This window comes from Drosophila ficusphila, unplaced genomic scaffold, assembly GCF_018152265.1.
Source record: "Drosophila ficusphila isolate 14025-0441.05 unplaced genomic scaffold, ASM1815226v1 contig_470, whole genome shotgun sequence".
Lineage (NCBI taxonomy): Eukaryota > Metazoa > Arthropoda > Insecta > Diptera > Drosophilidae > Drosophila > Drosophila ficusphila.
In genome coordinates, this window is record NW_025064389.1 from 3,480,390 (window position 1) to 3,500,596 (window position 20,207).

The window sequence follows — 20,207 nt, forward strand, 5'->3', positions numbered from 1 at the left end:
ATGGAACAATACACTCCAAAGGAACGCGCTCAAATTGTTCAGGTCTACATTGAAAATAAATTCTCAATTGTGTTAACCCAACGTGGGTTTCGTAAAATGAATAAAGTTAAAAGTGCTCCAGTTAAAAACACAATTAAGTCTTCGTACGCAAAATTTGTAAACACCGGTAATCTAAGTAATGCCAGTCATGTATCCAGGCAACGAACAAGACGTTCTAATGAAAATATCGAAGCTGTACGAGCCAGTATTGATGAGACTCCTACGACATCGACTTATCGACGATCTCAGGAATTAGGCATCGCTCGCACTACTCTCCGACGCATAGTTCATAGCGATTTGAAGATGTTTCCTTACAAAATTCAAATGGCACATAAGATAACCCAGATGTTTATCCAAGACGCCTAAATTTTGCCAAATGGGCCATCGAAATGTCTGAAAACGAAAGTGGTGATTTTGACTGGCCCCCAACATCACCAGATTTGACGGCACCAGACTTTTATTTGTGGGGTTATTTGAAATCCAAGGTATACGCTAATAAACCAAAAACCTTAAGTCAACTAAAAGACAACATTAGACGTGAAATAGCCGCCATATCGTCTGAAACATTGACCAAAGTCATGGAAAATGCTGAAAAAAGAATGCATTCGGCTGTCAGTGCTAAAGGTGCCCATTTACGTGATATCATTTTTAATAATAATTTGTAAAAAATCCCCTTGGACCAAAATAAATGATTTTTGGAATAAAAAAAAAATTGTCCACTTCTTTGTTTTTGTTTTAAGAATCAAGTGGGTCAAACTTTAAATGGCCCACCCTGTAAAATAAATTTATTTAATAGTGAATTAATTAATGATATTTTTATATATGAAGGTAAAATGCCACGAGCCAGACGACCAAACATAGGCCGGCGAACTCGTAATGCAAATCAACTGGCATTATTAAGACGATCTCAGACTCCAGATGAACGCTCACAAGCTAATGCATCGCAGCGTGAACGTAATGCACAGAATAGTACTGATCTTGCACGGCGATGATTAAAACGCCGTGCTGCTTTTAATTGCAACAGTCAGATTGATTATAGTATGTAGGGATACATTGGAATGATATACGCATTACGTCTACATTGGGATGCAGCTTACTAACTCACGAACGGCTGCATGGATTAAGATAACTTTTTTTATTTTTTGCGTGATTTTCTGCAGATGGTTTATAGCCAATCAAAATAAAAAAAATCCCTTAGAAGGGGAAAGTTCAATTGAGACTAACGAAATCATAATTATAATTATATCAAAATTTTTTGGAACATAGAGTTTTTTAACGTCGCTTGAATTAGAAAAATAATAAAATAAATGGAAAGAAAGTAAAACTCTACAGTATTGGTGACGTTTTTTGGATTAGACCAAATCTAAAAAACTTGTTACTATAAACTTCTAAACCTTTTTTTAATCAAAAAAGGAAGATATACCATAGAATTGTTAATTGCTTAGACAACTGATTAAACTTCATGCTTCTTTTTAGATTTTTTATTGGTGGTATTTATGGGCGTTTTTTTTCATTGCTCTATTTTTTTGATGATTATACTACAAAGGTATTTAAAATATACTTTTTGGGCAAAGCTATGTCCCTTTTTCCTGGCGGAGTTATGTCATTTTTAAAACCCTCTAGTACACAATGACATGTAAACCATGAACATCATTATTCGTATAAGCCCTGCGCGCGCAAATTCTTTTCGTACTTTGTCTCATTTTAACTAAATTTTTTAATTTGTCATTCAGCGGCTCTGTGAACTTTTGTGTACACAAAAGAGTACTTATATTCTTGTTTATTGATTGCCAATTAGACAGACATTAAAGAGACAGGTATGTTAACGACCGAAGTATTCTTAAATTTCCGGATAGTCAAAAAAAAATAAGTACTGAGATTAAGTATATTATGAACTTTTATGAAAAGCACAGATTATTATTATTATAAAATGTTAGGAATTTCAACTATTTTATGCGTGGCTTTCTTTGCAAAAAACATAGAATATACATATGCAGAGCAATGTAGTGTTTTTGTATATTACAATATTAATAATTCAAAATACGTCATATACATTTGAAACATCAATTAATATACACATTTAAAAATAAATTTTACATTTATATAAGAAGTAAATTTTGCGGCAAAGTAGTTTTTTCTGAACTGTTACCACATTTAAATTTATTATAACCTTTTATTTGTATTATTGGAAATAAGTCTGTTTCAATCCAAACTAGTACTTTTGTTTTAGAACAATCGGACTTCATTTTTTCAAAACCTGTATGCATATAGTTTTTTATGTAATATACATATATGTATGATTGTTTATTTGAGTTGAATCGTTAAATATAAGGCGCTATAAGTATAAATATACATGATTGACACAAACGGTGATGTTGATCAAAAATATAGTTGGATTTTGTTTTTTTAACAATAATGACTGCCCGCCTGGAAGTTCCAATGCAAATTAGTCTCTCAGTTTTAAGCCATCTCCTTAAAACTTTACTACTGTTGCTATTTCAGGATATCACCCAGAAAGGCGGAGATTGGACGATCAGATAGGAAAAAGTCATCGTTTTTAATCAGTTTTTCTTTGTTGTGTAAAATTTCAAAAAGATCGGCGATTCTATTATACAACTACCAAGGGAAATATCGGAAACTCTATATAAAATTATTTTAAACAAAACTATAACGTACTTAGTTTTTATTTATTTTACTTTTTGAGTTTCTTTTAAGTCTGTTACGAACTCCATAATTCATTTTAACCTAAATAAAACAGTGAATATTTTGTCGTCGATTATTGTTATTGGGTTTTTTACATAATAAATAATTTTTTTGTAATAATTGTATCAAGAATACTTCTAAGATTGTTTTAATAAGTTATGTTAAAATTTATCTGCTTTGTTTGGGCGTTTATGCACTATGTTTAACACAAACAAGTGGTCCTTACGATACCAAGCAGTTTTTGTTACGTAAGACAAAAGTAATGGTTTTAAGATAAGCAAAGACTCGGTAGTAGGTATAGGGTTTAAAGGTTTACAAAGTTATCACGGTTTTAAAAAAATGGTTTTCTTTTTTTGGCTTTTTAAGTTGTACATGTCTAGAATATTCTCGCATCTTTTAAAACCGATCCACAAAACAAGAAAGGAAGCTAACTTCGGCGAGTCGAAGCTTGCATACCCTTGCAGTCATCAAATATGTCGAATAAAATACATAAAGGCTGAACAATTTCAAATTCAAATGTCATTAGAAAACTCTATATTCCAAAAATCAATTATAAAGTCGTTGTTTTTAATCCCACGAGCATGATTTTTAAAACATCAAGTTTTTTAAATACCTTTGAATCAAGAAAAAAAATTCATAAAAATCGGACTACTATATCATATAGCTGCCATAGGAAAGATCGAAAAATCTATAGGAATAAGGGAAACATTGTTGTTTTTCATCAGACAAGCTAAGTTTTTAGAATCTAAAGTTTTCAGTTTCGTGAATATGCACTCACTTTTGCTCGCCACTGTATATGATATTTTTTTGTCCAATTTTGATAAAATTGAATATGTAATTCGTTAGAAAACTTTATATTCCAAAAATTATGCTTGTCTGATGAAAAACAACGATGTTATTATTTTATTTCCATTATTTTTATATAGATTTTTCGGACTCTCCTATGGCAGCTATATGATAACGTTGTCGGAATTTAGGGATTTTTTTTATCGATTCAAGGGTTATTAAAAAACTTAATATTTTGAAAATCATGCCCGTGGGATTTAAAACAACGACGTTATACTTTTTCCCCATTATTTATTTATATATATTTTTAGATCTTTCCTATTATCCGATTTTAATAAAATTTAATTCGGAATTCAATAACACAGCCACACAAAAAAAAATATTTTTCGGGCCTGGAGGTCAGACCATGTTTACTATATGTTTTCGGGGTCGCTGAATCCGAATCCGAGGTCCAAAAATTTTCGGAATTCGAAGTCTCGGTCTCAATAAGTACAAACTTTTGTTTTATGGTAAACATGGTCTGAGCCCAGAACTCGGAAAATAAAAATTTTGTCAAGTTTTTGAGGTTATGTCGTAACCCTAACATTCTGGAGATTTTTAAACCTCGGATTCGGATTCAGCGACCCTGAAAACATATAATAAACATGGTCTGACTTACGGACTCGAATATAATTTTGTATGAGGTTTTTTAAGGTTATGTCAGAACCCTGACGTGCTGGGGTTTTTTGGACCTCGGATTCGGATTCAGCGACCCGAAAACATATAGTAAACATGGTCTGACCTCCAGGCCCGAAAAAATATTTTTTTTTGTGTGGATGTGTAATTAATCAAATCGATATGATAAAAAAAAACGTCGTGAGAATTTTTTTCTCTCGTATGGGAGCTATCCTATCTAGTTTTTGCCGATCCGGCTTGTTCCGACTTATATACTGCGTGCAATAACTACACAACTTTTGGTAAAGTTTCAGCAATATAGCTTTAAAAAGAGAAACGGACAGACGTATTTCGAGTCAGATGGTGATGCTGATCAAGAATATATATACTTTGTGTATATATGAGGTGTCTCCTTCACTGCGTTGCAAACTTCTGGCTGAAATTATAATACCCTTTTGCTCTGCAAAGGTATAAAAAGATACGCTAGAAATTATTGTAGGAATTCAATTGAATTCCTGATGCTGAAATCTGGAGTTTGTGTTTTTGTTGCGTGCCGCAAGTACAAAACCAGTGGCAATAGTCGCCGCACAAGTACAGTACAAATTGGGCTGCGGAGAAGTGAATACGTAAAGAGTTCTTTTCGTACTAATTTTATTGAGTCAAAATTAGGCTTTATATAGGGGAGAGTGGGGATAGGTGAACCATGGGGATAGATGAACCACTAGTAATATTTCACCTTCTATCAGGATTTGGTGCACCATCTTCATATGTATGTGTTGTTTATCCAGTCGGTATCTTAACATCACACGTACGCGTGATCGCGTCAAACAATTGCTGTAATTTCTATCACTAATCAAAGTTTTTGTGCGCCTTTCGCAGCTATTTGCGACATAACGTTTTCTTGGGAAAAATTTATTGTGCTCCGCCTGTGGCATTGAACTCTAGAAAATTTTTTGTTAACTTAAATAGACGCAAATTATGTTATTTTCACGTATATCTCACGCATTTCAAAATATTCCATTAGCCTGAAAGGTGGTTTAAGTATGTTTGTGGGGTGGTTTAAGTATCCCCACGGGTGGGGACACTTGAACCATTCGAGACAAAAATTTAAAATGCCCATAAAGTTCAAAAAAGTGACATATTATTTTCACCAACTACTTTAAATGCAAAGAAATGAATGCTCTTTTAGATTCCTATAAACAGCAGACCCTAACGTCGAATTGTTCAGACATAATAATGTTCAACAGAAAAAGTGGTTCATCTATCCCCACTCTCCCCTACATGTATTGCTCTTCTTCGAAGGCGCCTTTTTGTTGTTATTTATTCTTTAGCTTCACTTGTGAAAGCAACACCATAGTTTATAGGTCTTTAATCGGGTTCCGGTGGCTTTGAAGAAGTAGCAGCCATATATATATTATACTAGAGGTCCTGTGTCCACTTCGCTGGTCAACACAATTTAACAAAATAATAGTCAATGTTGCAACATTTTTCAAATATCTAAATTTTCATTATCACTGTAGTTCGCAGTGTTCATATTGGAATGCCAAGCGATTGAATGATGCCAATGATCTCCATGTGCTCATTTGTCTTTCTTCGCTTAAGTTTTTGTGAATATACTTGTTGCTGGCTTGGATGTCTGCGGCCAATGTTTGCACGCCGTCCTCTAAGCATTTTGGACTATGAACAGAGTGGTGAATTTATTCTCAAGTGCACGATCCACATAATTTTCACAGTTCAACTTAAATTGAATAAAAATACTTTTTTTTCACAATTTCACAGTGAACACAATACCCGTTTGTCCATGAAATTAACTGAGCACAGAACACTAAGGTTTGCATAATATGTGAAAAAACTTAATTCACTTGGAAATGATAAATGAAAACCACATAAATTGAGTTAAAATGCTATGGTAGCGTGTTTGTCAGTGTGATGAGGTAGCAACTCACTTGATATGCGACAATATTGCAATTTTCTTACGGATCCCTAATTTTTTTCATATGGCCTATTTTACTCCACGATAATGTAGCTTTCTATCGGTAAAAGAATTTTTTAAATCGGACCAGTAGTTACGGAGTTGCAAACAAACAAACAAACAAACAAATTTTACCTCTTTATAATATTAGTATAGAATAGTATAGATTTTCGTAGCCATTTTGGCAATAAAACCTTTCTCTTTAGGTCCAGATATAATCTCATAGAAAGGGACTTCTGCTTCGATTCCCTTGATAACTACTTGTAACCCTTTGCAACTTGTAAGTTTGTAGGTGTAGTAATTTACTTCTGGTAAATTTTACTTCTTGCCCCGTGCAGACGTGTTTTTTTATCTCTCCGCCAAGCGAGTCAGTTAGTTTAATATTTAAGTGAAATAAAACTGAAAAATTGCTGGCAGCAATGCCTAACCATATTAGCTCCCTTTCTTTCTTTTCTAACAGATCAAAGTGAAGAAAACAATTAATTTCAAACAAAGTACAATGCCTGCGGGTAAATCATTAATAAGTGCAACTGGCAAATCCACGAGTCAAAGTCGAATGCAACAACAACAAAAGCAAGACGAACGCCGACTGTCTTCTGCCCGGAATAATGCTGATGTAGCAATTGTTTCGGAGACAGTAAGTAACGAACACGCAACAACAAAAGCAATGTCATTGACTGCTTCCGAGAGAGCGCGCTCTCTGTCACCTGCACTCCTAAGCTCAAGCAGCGCTGCCATGACCCAGTCGTGGAGTTCCCAATGCCCATCTCCACTCTCACCACTCATTGCACTGACTACGTCAGCTCTTGCGCTGACTAGCACGGTGTCCTCTCTTACAACTGTTGTTTCGACGACGACAACAACAACTTCAACGTCGGTGGCAAATCTGTGGCCGATATTATCATCGCAATTAAAATGTGTCTCTGCTGCCGCTCTCCCACAAACTACGCTTGTACAGACCGGGATCGATCGGTATGTACAAATAAAAAGAAAGCTTAGCCCACAAAAAACTAATGCAAACCTGCCGAAGGTATCGACAACTTCGGGCAACAACAACAAGGCAACTTCTGAAAATAGATTTGCTATACTTGGTGACCTTGGAGAAGATGAGGGTCAACCGCCTCAACCCACCAAGGATGTAAAGCCACCCCCCTTCTATATTAGGAAACACAATTGCTCGGAGCTTATTAACAATCTTAAACAAAAAATCGGGCTAAATAATACCAACTTAAAAAGAGGTAATATATCAGAAACCAAACTCCAAATAAAAAATGAAAGCAACTACCGCACTGCAACGAATTTCCTCGACCGTGTGCCGGTAAATTCTACACCTACCAGCTTAAAAGTAGCAAAGGACTGCAAGTTATAGTAAAAGGCATAAAATCAACCGTCCCAGTAGCCGAGGGACTAAAAGAACAAGGTTTTGACGTTAAACATGTTACCAATATCAACAGGGCCAAAATTCCTCAGCCACTATTTAAGATTGAATTGGCGCCAGAGACTGCACCTAAAAATTAAGGTGCAGTCCACCCTATTTACAAGTTACAATATCTTCTCCACCGAAGAATTTCCGTAGAGGAGCCACACAAGCGAAACGGCCCGGTTCAGTGTACTAACTGTCAGGAGTTTCGGCACACAAGGAGCTACTGCACCTTGCGATCAGTCTGCGTCGCCTGTGTTGATTTGCACTGCATATATGCATGTCTGAGAAACAAAGAACACCCTGCGAGGAGGAAATGTAGTAACTTTGGTGGAAACCACACAGCCAACTATAGGGGCTGCCCTATCTATAAAGAACTCAAGACACGTCTGACTCAGAGGCGCAGACTCAGAGGCACAAGCACATATCGGACAAGCACATACACTACCCACGCTTACAAAAATCATGCTAGCGATACAAAGTACCCTGCAAGACCTAACGCGAAATCAAAATCTTCTTTTGGAGCTTTTGATTAAACAATCTAAATGAATCCCTTAAAAATATGTTTCTGGAACGCCAACGGCGTTTCCCAACACAAATACGAACTCCTTCAGTTCCTAAACAACCATGATATCGACATCATGCTTCTCTCGGAAACTCATCTAACCAATAAAAACTATTTTTATCTCGCCGGCTATGTATTTCACGCGACCAACCATCCAGATGGCAAAGCGCATGGAGGCACCGGCATTCTCGTCAAACAGCGCATAAAGCATCATCCTCAGGACACATTCGCTACAAACTACCTGCAGGCCACATCCCTACGTATCAATATAAGAAGCGGTCCACTCACACGATCAGCTGTGTATTGTCCCGCACGATTCAATATTCCAGAGAATGCATTTTTGGGCTTCCACAACTCACTAGGTAACTGCTTTATAGCTGCCGGTGACTATAATGCAAAACACCACTACTGGGGCTCTCGTCTTATTAACCCCAAAGGACGCCAACTATACAGTGCTACTATCAAACCTAGTAATAAGCTAGATTTTTTTTCACCGGGTAGGCCTACATACTGGCAAGCAGATCCGAATAAACGACCAGACATTATAGATTTTTCCGTAACTAGGAGAGTGCCACCCAGGCTGTTACGCGTTGGAACACTGGCGGAACTTTCATCTGATCACTCGCCTGTTCTTCTCTGCCTATTTGAACACCCACAGCTTGTAAAGAGACCACAATTTCTGACTTCCAATACAACAAACTGGCTAAAGTATAAAAAATATATCAGCTCTCACATTGAAATCGAGCCCAATATCTCGAGTGAAGCTGCCCAGCGGAAAAGTGAAAGTAGGTTTTTATTTGACTGGAAAACCTTCTGCTTTTAGCAGGCGTAGGTGTAGGGATAGACGATTTCGGACCGATTTCGGGGGTGGGTTTTTGAATTTTACCATAATTTTTACCAAAGTAAGGACAATTTTTGTTCAGCGGTAAGGGAAAAATCCAGTGGATTTTGTCCTGCATTCAGCAGCTGTAGGTCTACTGGATTTTGCCCTTCACCCCTTACTTTTGTGTGTCACCCCCGTGTATTTTGAAAGGAGAGATGGCAGAAATGTAAGGGGTGAAGGAGGTTTTCCACATTCCGCTTGTATGAAGAAACCACTGGAAAATAGCATATTTTCCACTGGTTTTTCCCGCTGGGTGACATTGAAAACTCACTTAAGCTCATAGCAGATGTAATGTCCTCAGCTGCCAAACACTCCACACCTGAAGCTTTAACTACATCCCTCCCAAATACTATGCGCACAAACATGCGGATCCAATCGCTCCTTCAAGAAAACCGTAGACTTCGCAGAAACTGGCAGACACACCGATCCCCAGCCACTAATCAAAGCTTTAAATAAACTTGTCGGAAGCTATCTAAGGCTCTAATAACTTAGAAGAATCAGGCTCAACGTGTCTATATATCACAGCTTTCACCCACTAGCAACAACTTTCCACTCTGGAGACCACACCCAAACATTCAACCACCTATAGAACCCGATTTTCCAATTCGATCAACAACAGGTGTACGGGCGCGCAGTGACGAGGAAAAGGCCAACATCTTCGCCTCTCACTTACAAAACGTCTTCCAACCTCATCCGCCGGCGAATCAATTTACTTTGCCAAACATCCCACCAGCAGAGCCTTCCTCCACAATTGTTCTTGAAACAAGTACAGTCACAAAAGCCATTGCAGAAGAGATGAATCCAAAAAAAGCACCCGGCCATGATTTAATTTCGCCTAAAATGATAATTGAACTGCCTGCATGTGCAGTTAAATGCATCACCACCATATTCAACTCAATTCTCAAATGGGGCTATTTTCCTCTGCAATGGGAAAAGTCTGTCATCACAATGATACCGAAACCAGGCAAAGACCTTCCGTTCTTATTAAAGCTATTTGAAAAGCTGATAAGAACACACCTCCAAAACAACAGAGCCATTCCCCTGCATCAGTTCAGCTTTAGGGAAAAGCACGGAACTATCGAACAGGTAAATCGCATAACTTTTGAATACAGGGAATACTACAGTGACATATTCCTGGACGCGCCTCAAGCCTTCGATCGCTTTTAGATTGAAGGTCTAGTTTACAAAATCAAGACTGTCTTGCCACAAAACACCCACAAGTTGCTTGAATCTTACCTCAAAGAAAGAGTTTTTACTGTAAGATGCAAAAACTTGTTCTCTGAAAACCAAAAAATCAAGGCTGAAGTACCCCAAGGAAGTGTGCTGATATTCCCACAAGCAGTCAAATCATTCTATCCACCTTTACTGATGATACAGCTATAATCAGTCGCTCAAAAGGTCCAAACACAGCAACACCTCACTTAAAAAACCATCTGAAGGACGTGGAAAAATGGTTTGCAGATTGGCGCATACAAGTCAACGATCAAAAGTGTAAGCACATTACGTTTACACTCAATCGGGAAACCTGCCCACCACTGTCCCTAAACAACAAACAAATCCCCCAAGTCAACGAAGTCACCTACCTGGGCATCCACTTAGACAGGCGGCTTACCTGGAGAAGGCACAATGAAGCAAAGAAGGCCTCACTAAAACTCAAGGCCAACAGTTTTACTGGCTCATCAACTCTCGCTCACCTCTTCCGCTGGAATACAAAGTTCTACAATATAACTCATGTCTAAAGCCAACCTGGACGTACGGGTCTGAACTCTGGGGGAACGCAAGCAGCAGCAACATAGAAATCATCCAATGAGTGCAGTCAAAGATACTGCGAACAATAACGGGGGCCCCCTGGTATATTCGCAACACAAAAAAATATAAAACCCGTCAAAGAAGAAATTGATAGTAAAGTTTTGAAATACGAAGATAGACTATCAATACATCCAAACCAACTAGCCAGGCAGCTCAGGAGCCACTCTCGTCTATAGCGCAACGACTGCCCACTCCTGCCCAATTGAGGGCTGTCGACCAATTAAAAAACATAATATAATAAATAAATAATATAAAATAATATAGGTTAAGATTTGAATTCTTATTGTAAGTCTCTTCAAGAGAAGATTCAATAAATAAAGATAAATCTAAAAAAAAAAGCAATTAACTTCGTCGAGGTATTTGGCCACTGATCGATATTCTTGTTCGTCGTTCACTTTTATTTTTGTTGCACTCGTGTTACCCTTTTTATACCCTTGCAGAGCAAGGGGAATTATAATTTCAGTCAGAAGTTTGCAACACAGTGAAGGAGACACCTCAGATCCCATAAAGTATATATATTCTTGATCAGCATCACGATCTGAATCGAAATCCGTCTGTACGTCTGTCCGTCTGCCCGTCTGTCTGTCTGTCTGTCTGTCCGTTTCTCTTCAAACTAGTCGCTCAGTTTTAAAGCTATCTTGCTGAAACTTTCCCAAAAGGTGTGTAGTTATTGCACGCAGTATATAAGTCGGAACGAGCCGGATCGGCCGACTATATCGGATAGCTCTATCATATAGCTGCCATGGGAAAGATCAAAAAATATATATAGAAATAATGGCAAAATAATCATAATGTTGTTGTTTTTTATTCCACGAGCATGATTTTTACAAAATCGACTTTTTGGACTACCCTTGAACCAAGAAAAAAATTTCATAAAAATCGGACAACTAGATCATATAGCTGCCATGTCGAAAATATGAAAAATTAATAGAAAAGTCGTCATGGCTTCGATGTTGTTAGCCTTTATGTATTTTGTTCGAAATGTTTGATGACTGCAAGGGTATATAAGCTTCGGCTTGCCGAAGCTAGCTTCCTTTCTTGTTTCTTAAAAAGAATTGGCCTTAGGTGTTTGAGAGGTAAAATCGTCCTCTTTTGAGTTACTAAGAAATCGATTTCTTGTCAGCGGGAGAAAGCGAGCGTGCTTTCTCCGTATTCACTCGCAGTGTTGAAGTTTTCGTTGAATCTGGTAACTCTTGTGGAGAAGTAAGCATTTGTTCTGATTGTCGAGAGTTGTTGTTGTTGCCAAGACTTCCTCATTATGGCTCTTCGTTACAGAGCTTTCGCTCTCAAATGTTGGCGTTGTTTTTGACAAACTATATTATCGTTTAAAAAATTAATTAGAACATTATTTGATAATTTCCACAGTCAACATGAGCAGAGGTACCTCTGCGTACCCTAAATTCGGCTATTTTCGATGTATTTTTAGTTACACGCCGGAGCGATCTAAAAAAACACGTCTGTTTTTATTTGCTGTGGAACTTTCAACTGAATGAATGTGTTTTAGTTGCCAAAACTAGTATTTTTTATATTAAGGTTCTTACAATGTAGTTTCGCTAAATAGATCGCAACCCTAACCTGGTCAGAAAGCCAATTGATCCTGTTCGCTCGCCGACCGACCTGTGAATTGTCCAAAACTTGAGAATCAACTGCAGGCGAACTCAGAACGGTCTTAGAAATTTATACAGAGCTGTTGCTTTCACTAGCAATTCTCTCGGGGTACAGCCTTGCGACACGACATCTGTCGTGTCAGAACAGCATTAAAAGGGGCAATCAAATCTATGGTTTTCTTGACGCCTTTGATAAGTTTAGCTAACTTCGTGTGTAAAAAAAAAAAATTTTAATAAAAAATAAATTTAATTTAAACGGCTGCTATTTGTTGTAGTTATATACCTCTTCAATTTAAATTTGTGCTCCAATTGGAAAATATTCCTCTTCGTTTGAACTTATAAGAAAGCGGACGCGTGGTTGGTATTGACAATAAAAAAAATTCGCATCGCTTAAAAGGAGTTCGCATCGCTAGTTTAAGGCAACATACCAGGTTGAAAAAAATCCTCAATTTTCCAATTGAGGCAACTAAAAAATCATAAGATTTGGCATACTTGAATCCCTCCAGAGACAATCTAACCAGGCTTGGTATTGTGTAGTTTTGGCTTGTCGCTAACAAAATTATATTCCGTAGCAATTACTTAAAAAAACACACCAACGCCAATAAAAAAGTCAATTCGGTTAATGGACTAGCAACTACCTTTAAATTAAGTTGGCTAGCAAGTTCCGAAGCATTGAAGTTCATTGGAAACTTGAATATAAGATTGCTCGGGAAGGCATAAATGCACCATCTCTATTTTTACGTAGATTTTAGCAGTTGGACTAATCTTTAAGGATCTTAGTGGAGGGTGTGCTAAATAATGATCATAATGCGATGATGAATATGAGCATGTCACTAGCGCTCATGAAGAAAACGGCCGAGAGCTTAGGAGTGGGTCAGATGATGGAGATGAAAATGAGTTAGATGATTGTTGCGAACTATGTCCCTTGCGCAAGCAGCTGGACAAAGAGTCTTTTTCTTTGCTTATCAGAATTGAAAATTCGAATTCAAGTTTAAGAATTTAGAACACTTTGGCAACTAATGACCCCAGCATCGCAAAATAGATATACCAGATGATTTGAACTTGTTTATATCCATGCTCGTTTGTTCCCATCTCCTGGTCTGGGGTTTGAATTACCAAGGTCGGATCGAGGTTTTCCACCTTTTCCAAGAATGACTGCAAAGCAGTCCATGTAAATCTGCGATTGACAAATTTTCTTGAATGTAATGTATGTTATCATTTTTATAAATTATCAGAATATGATTCATGACAACAAGCTACCTCCAAAATTGACTATCAAGGGGAGTGCATGCCGAATTTTGTGTCGTTTATGTTTTGCATTCTCTCTGTGCCGATAAGAACGTATGCATACACTGGCTTTTTTCATGGCATAAGTACTTTGACTGCATCTTTATATTTTATATTTTTACACTGAAGAAGTGAGAATCAAACAACTTAATTTAAGATCAGGTGCTAAGCGCAAAACAGGAATCGATCTTTACTGAAGTACAGAAATGAAAAAAAAAATGTTTTTCTGAAGCTCCAATCTACTGTCGATCAAATAAACTTAACAGCTAAGATCGCCATTGTGACTTTAAAATCCCATACATAACAAAAACAAACAAGCTTGAAAGACTGTCTTGTGCAAAGAAACATCTCCATAAACCAAAGGAGTTATGGAGAAGCGTTCTATAAATTCATGTGTTTTCGATCGAATGTAACAACGAATGTTTAAACGATACCTATAAAACAATAAAAACATCAAGTAGCACCTAACCTAATTGAACAACTGTCGGAGTCACCAAAATGTTTTTGGGGAACACAACCAAAGTGCCACCCTTGATTGATTAACTAAACCCACGATAATATAGGCTTAATTTAACGCATGTGTTTTATTTGCTTGGGTGCTACACACTAACTTAGCCAAACGAAAGCTTAACTTAGAAGAATATACAGTTGCTTAGTATGCAGTTTGCTTGAACCCGACATAAGAGAGATAACAAGAAAGGAAGCTAGCTTCGGCAAGCCGAAGCTTATATACCCTTGCAGTCATCAAATATTTCGAACAGAATACACAAAGGCTAAACAACATCGAAGCTACGACGACTTTTCTATTAGTTTTCCATATTTTTGACTATTGTTCATATCGCCGCTATATGATATAGTTGTCCGATTTTGATGAAATTTTATTTGTTATTCAAGAGTCGTTAGAAAACTTTATATTCCAAAAATCTTGATTTTCTGATGAGAAATAACGATGTTATCATTTTATTTCCGTTAATTCTATATAGATTTTTCGATCTTTCCTATGGCAGCTATATGATATAGTTGTCCGATTTTTATGAAATTTTTTTTACAAATCAAGGCTAGTTAAAAAAACTTGATACTCAAAAAATCTTGCTCGTGGGATAAAAAACAACGATGCTATCAATTTATTTCCATTAATTCTATATATATTTTTCGATCTCTCCTATGACAGCTATATGATGGAGTTATCCGATTTTGTTCAAATTTAATCCGAAATTCAATAACAGTTAGAAAACGCCATCTTGAAGAATTCAAGTCGATCTGATGAAAAACAATAGAGTGAGAATTTTTTATTTCATTCTCTTGTATTGGAGCTATCCGATATAGTCGGCCGATCCGGCCCGTTCCGACTTATATACTGCGTGCAGCAACTACACAACTTTTGGGAAAGTTTCATCAAGATAGCTTTAAAACTGAGAGACTAGTTTGCGCGGAAACGGACAGACGGACAGACGGACAGACGGACAGACGGACAGACGGACAGACGTACATACATATTTCGATTCAGATGGTGATGCTGATCAAGAATATATATACTTTATGGGGTCTGAGGTGTCTCCTTCACTGCGTTGCAAACTTCTGACTGAAATTATAATACCCTTTTGCTCTGCAAGGGTATAAAAATGGACAGAGAGCAGCTTCGTGCAAAGAGCGCTCCAGGTGCAGTAGTATAGCGTCGAGCACCTGAGTCTCAATTTTAATACTCGTTTATAATTTTTTAGGCAACTAGAGAAAATCCAATATATCCGAAAAAATAAATATTTAAGCAAACAGGGGCGTGAGATCTAAAATTTTTTTAGAGATTATTTTTGGTGAGCATTACACGACCTTTTATATTGAATTTGTGAAAACTTGAGAAGCGTTAAAATAAATAAATTAATTATTTAATAATTAGTAATAACTAATAATTTTGAAACCTCGAATACTTCAAACGTTATTTTGAATAAATTTTTTTTTTTTAATTTCAGAATGCCGGCGGATCCTACAGAAGAAATGGCCGCTCCTCAGGTCCCCAAAACTGAACTAGAGGAGCTGCAAATTAGTGCTCAAGGTGTAGCTGATGAGGTGAGTGTCTACTTAATCATCGCCGTCTTGAGAAGTCATAAATCACACAGATTCTGATGTACTTAAGAATAAAAAAAAAAAAAAACAAATTATTTTAATATCAAAAACAAAAAAGAAGCTAGCTACGGCAAGCCGAAGCTAATATACCCTTGCAGACTTCAAATATGTCCAACAAAAAACATGAAGGCTAAACAACATCGGAGCTTTGACGATTTTTCTATTCATTTCCACATTTTTGACTTTTGTTCATATGATATAGTCGTCCGGCTTTTGTGAAAATTCAAGAGACGTTAGAAAAAACCATTATTGTCTGATAAAAAACAACGATGTTGTAATTATATTGTATTTCCATTAATTTTATATAGATTTTTTGATCTTTCCTATTTCAGCTATATGCTAACGTAGTCCGATTTTTTTATTTTTATAGTAATTTTTGTGAGGGCGAATCTTTTGCTTGGTACATGCATTGTGAAGATATTACTCGCAGGCGTCGAAAAGTTGCTTACTGTAGAGCAAAACACCAATATAGGGAAAAAATGACTTATGTCTTTTGACAGACTTAAATGGTCGCGATATCAGTGTCGGATCGCGGCGGCAATAAAAAAAAGAATTTCAAAAGTGACTTCCAAAACTCGGGCTTTTACAAAAACAAATGAGCACTCAGAACATAGAAGTTGGGCACCACGGTACAATTATACAAGGTAGTCTCGTCGGCTGCCTAATCGTTCGGCTATTTAGTCAGTGCGTTCGTGCTTGTTGAAGGATGAGCACGCGTGCGATTTTTTTCAGAGTATTAACCCTTGTGCAAAGATGTCGTTCTGCCCTTGGCTGCAAACTTTTTTTGTTTTTTCACATGTCGTTTCAGATTATTTTAGTATAACAAAAAATGTAAAGGGAAAACTATTAATTGTTGCTAAGAAACATTAATTTAGATATTACAAAAATTTACTTTAATATTGACATTTATTTTAAAATTAAGAACCTAAACAAAGAAATAACTATCCAAAAATAAAAACAACGTTTAATTTTAAATACCAAACTATTAAAAATTAATTTATAAAAAACTTGAACTCCTATTACTATAAATGAGCAATTTAAGACCCATGCACCATCTGAGGGCTAAGCAAAAAGCTCTTTTGTCGTTTCACTCGCACTTACTACGCAGACTCCTCTCACTCGTTCTTGTGGTGAGTAATGAATAAGGGAGTGCTTTTTGCCGACGAGACTACCTTGTATAATTGTACCATGTTGGGCACCTCGGTTGAAAATACATATAATTTATCATCATCCTATCCTCCAGAAGTGACTAAACAGTTTCTTCCTAGGCGAAAGGCGATAGGTTTCTCGTCCAAATGCTTGCAGGCTTTTTTGGACTGTGTACAGTAAAAAAACAGTGAACATGCATTTATATAAGAAGCGAACAATATTACTAAACAAAAAGTAAATAATAATAATTACAATAATTTTACATTTTTAGTAGGCGAATGTTGTCAGGGTTGGGCCATATTTTGACCTATGTATGTCCATAAGTTCTGAACGAATGACAATTTAGAATAAGTTTATACATTTTTGGAAAGGTACAAGCGAGAGGAAGTGTTCACCAAAAATAGAGAATAAAAAAACAGAAACAAAAAAAGTTATAGGCGTTTGAAAAAAAAAATGTAGTCAGCGTTGGGCCATGTATTCAGGGTTGGGCCACCTTCAGAAAATCGTTGACAATATCGTAACGTGGTGGAATAAAATTGAATTCAGGTAAATCTGACAATTTTTTGTTCATTTATTTAATTATTTGGGATTTTACAGTAAATATCAAATTATTCAGAGTTGTTTTTCGTTTGTAGCGAGAAACACTAAGGAAAAAAGATAAAAATGATTCATCTTCTTTCAATCCATCAAAATATTTTTTTAATGAAATCTATTTAATTTATTTTGCATATTTTTGCTACAAAAAACTTAAATATTATAACAAAAATCGAAAATACACGAATAAAATGTAAAAATTATGATGGCCCAAGCCTGACTACAAGAGTGGCCCAACCCTGACGACATGCGGTATTAGTCTATTATGGTATGATATAGCCAAACTATGTATATCTAACAATGAAACTATATCTTAGTATTTTGTAATATAACAACTATATAACGTATTTGTATGCTCACTTTGCGGATGACATGTTGTAATCTTGTGTTATTCCACCTTTTCGGCCAGGTTAAAAAAACTTTTTCGAGCACTTTTTTTCACAGAACAACGGCACGTAGAAAAATGAAATCCCGAAATAAGTTGTCACGTGGAAAGTTTGGAGTGACCGATAGAAGTTTCTAGATACCCACTAACAGATGGTACTAGAACGAATATTCAAAATATTGAGATGGCCCAAGCCTGACAACGGCCCAACCCTGACAACATTCCCCTACATCTCAAGAATTGGCTTTGCATAAAGCGATAATGGGAGATAATGATAATTTCATGGAAGCTCTAACCAAACTTTTAAAGTGGACGCATGGCGTCAATGCAACATAATAAGCTTCAAATTTTGTTGTACACCAACAAAAACCTACAATATTATTGCGTCTCTGAGTAGTAAAGATGGCGAAAAGGGATTGAAAAGATAAAATTGATTTTGAAACCTATAAATTTCAAAGTATTTATGCAAAATCGGAATAAATTGCAAAACAGTTGGATAGTCCGATCCGGCCTGTTCCGACAAATATACTGCGTGCCGTGACTATACAACTTTTGGTAAAGTTTCAGCATGTTAGCTTTAAAACTGAGAGACTAGTAGACGGACAGACGCTGATCAAGTATATACATATAGGGGAATTATGTCAGGGTTGGACCGTTGTCAGGCTTGGGCCATCTTAATATTTTGGATATTCGTACTAGTGTTATATCGACGCATTTCCGCAAATGTATCGTATGTTGAAAAATCAAATTTTACAGGAGAAGCTTTTTCTTTATTTTTGTGTTTCGGTATTTTTGTGCGATTGCAGTATTTCCATGCAAATGAAAAAAAATTTGCATGGACATACGATAATTTCGCGCGCACATTGTAACATACGATAAAATTGAAACTTAAATTTTATCGGAACTATAGGGCTTTCAGTTATAATATTGCACAGGGTAGTGAGACATTAGGTGCCTAACAATTTTGCATTAAAATCTCAATTTCGAAAAAAAAGCGACATACGATACTTTCGCGGAAATGCGTCGATATGATTTTTGGTAGTATCGATATCCCCACTGGACACACACTCACAAATCACATCTACCGATAAATAAAGCACGCGTTACCTTCAAACTGGTTCTCCCTGAGAATCAAGTACAACAGTGCGTGCAACAGCACTCTTACTAGGATTGTGAATAATATATCAAAATATCAATATATCGATATTTTTTTGACAAAAATAAATATTTATATCATGATATTTTTTAACCTGATATATCAAATATCGCAAATTTTTTTTTTTATATATTTTTGATATTTCCTAATTGGTCACACTGATGTGATTTCCCGGAAGCCAAGGAGATGAGCGCGCCAAAAATTTATTTTTATGTGGATTTGTGTGTATTTCCGTGAATTTTTGAGTTTGTACACGAATTCCGTGTAATTGATTTGATTTGCTCTCGAGTTTTTTCCGCTAATTTCGTGTTAGTGATTTTGTTTTTAATTTTCTATAAATTACTTGTAATAGGAAAAAGGCAAAGTAAAATCAGGATAATATATAAATGTATGTATGCATTTAAAATAAAGCATTGAGCAACTGTGCAGCGAAAATCGTTAAAAAAAAACAATTTTTGTTAAATTTTGGTTGATTAATAAAAATAAATATGTAAATTAAATAAATATCAAAAATACTTGATATATCGATATTTTTGGGTGATAAATATTTTTATCAATTTGATAGATTTTTAAAAAACGATATATCACTGATACGATATTTTTTACATATCATCACAACCCTAACTCTTACGCTCTCTCAGATTCCCTATATCGATCGTCACCCTTTGTTGGCCCCCGGAAATTTTGTGTAAAATTAATTTAAGGGGGTCTTCCTATGTGACGGCCTGTTTTTTAGGGTTATTTTAGGATTTTTTTTCTACGACCAGTAAATATTTAGAGCTTCAAGTTTTTTTATCATTTATTAACACATATTTGGACAGTATAAATAAAAAATTTCAGCAAAAAATATTCGGTCAAACTAGAGTTACAGCGCTCTGAACACCCCCGCCTCGAAAAAAAGAGCTCCCACTTCCTCCACGATTCCAGCTGATCGGCTTATCAGAAAAAAAAAAAATAAACGGCGTTTTAATTTGTAGGCTTAAATGCACGGAATGAACTACAATCAAATAAATATAAAAAAATTGGGTTTTTTATAGACATTTTAAAAAAAGTTGCAAATTTGGCGTTTTTTTTTTT

General features: G+C 36.1%; 1 protein-coding gene across 2 annotated transcripts in view; it reads left to right on the top strand.

Moving 5' to 3' along the window:
• The first annotated feature begins 1,723 nt into the window (after positions 1 to 1,723).
• The window catches only part of LOC108086994 (synaptosomal-associated protein 25), a 194,143-nt gene continuing 175,659 nt past the window's right edge, over positions 1,724 to 20,207 (top strand). Inside the window, exons 1-2 of one of the 2 annotated variants that reach the window (XM_043208554.1) lie at positions 1,724 to 1,856; positions 15,693 to 15,789. In XM_043208554.1, coding sequence (XP_043064489.1) covers positions 15,694 to 15,789 — 96 coding nt within the window. In that variant the 5' untranslated portion in view covers positions 1,724 to 1,856; position 15,693. The remainder of the gene's footprint in view (positions 1,857 to 15,692; positions 15,790 to 20,207) is intronic. The other variant, XM_043208553.1, reaches the window with a different exon arrangement.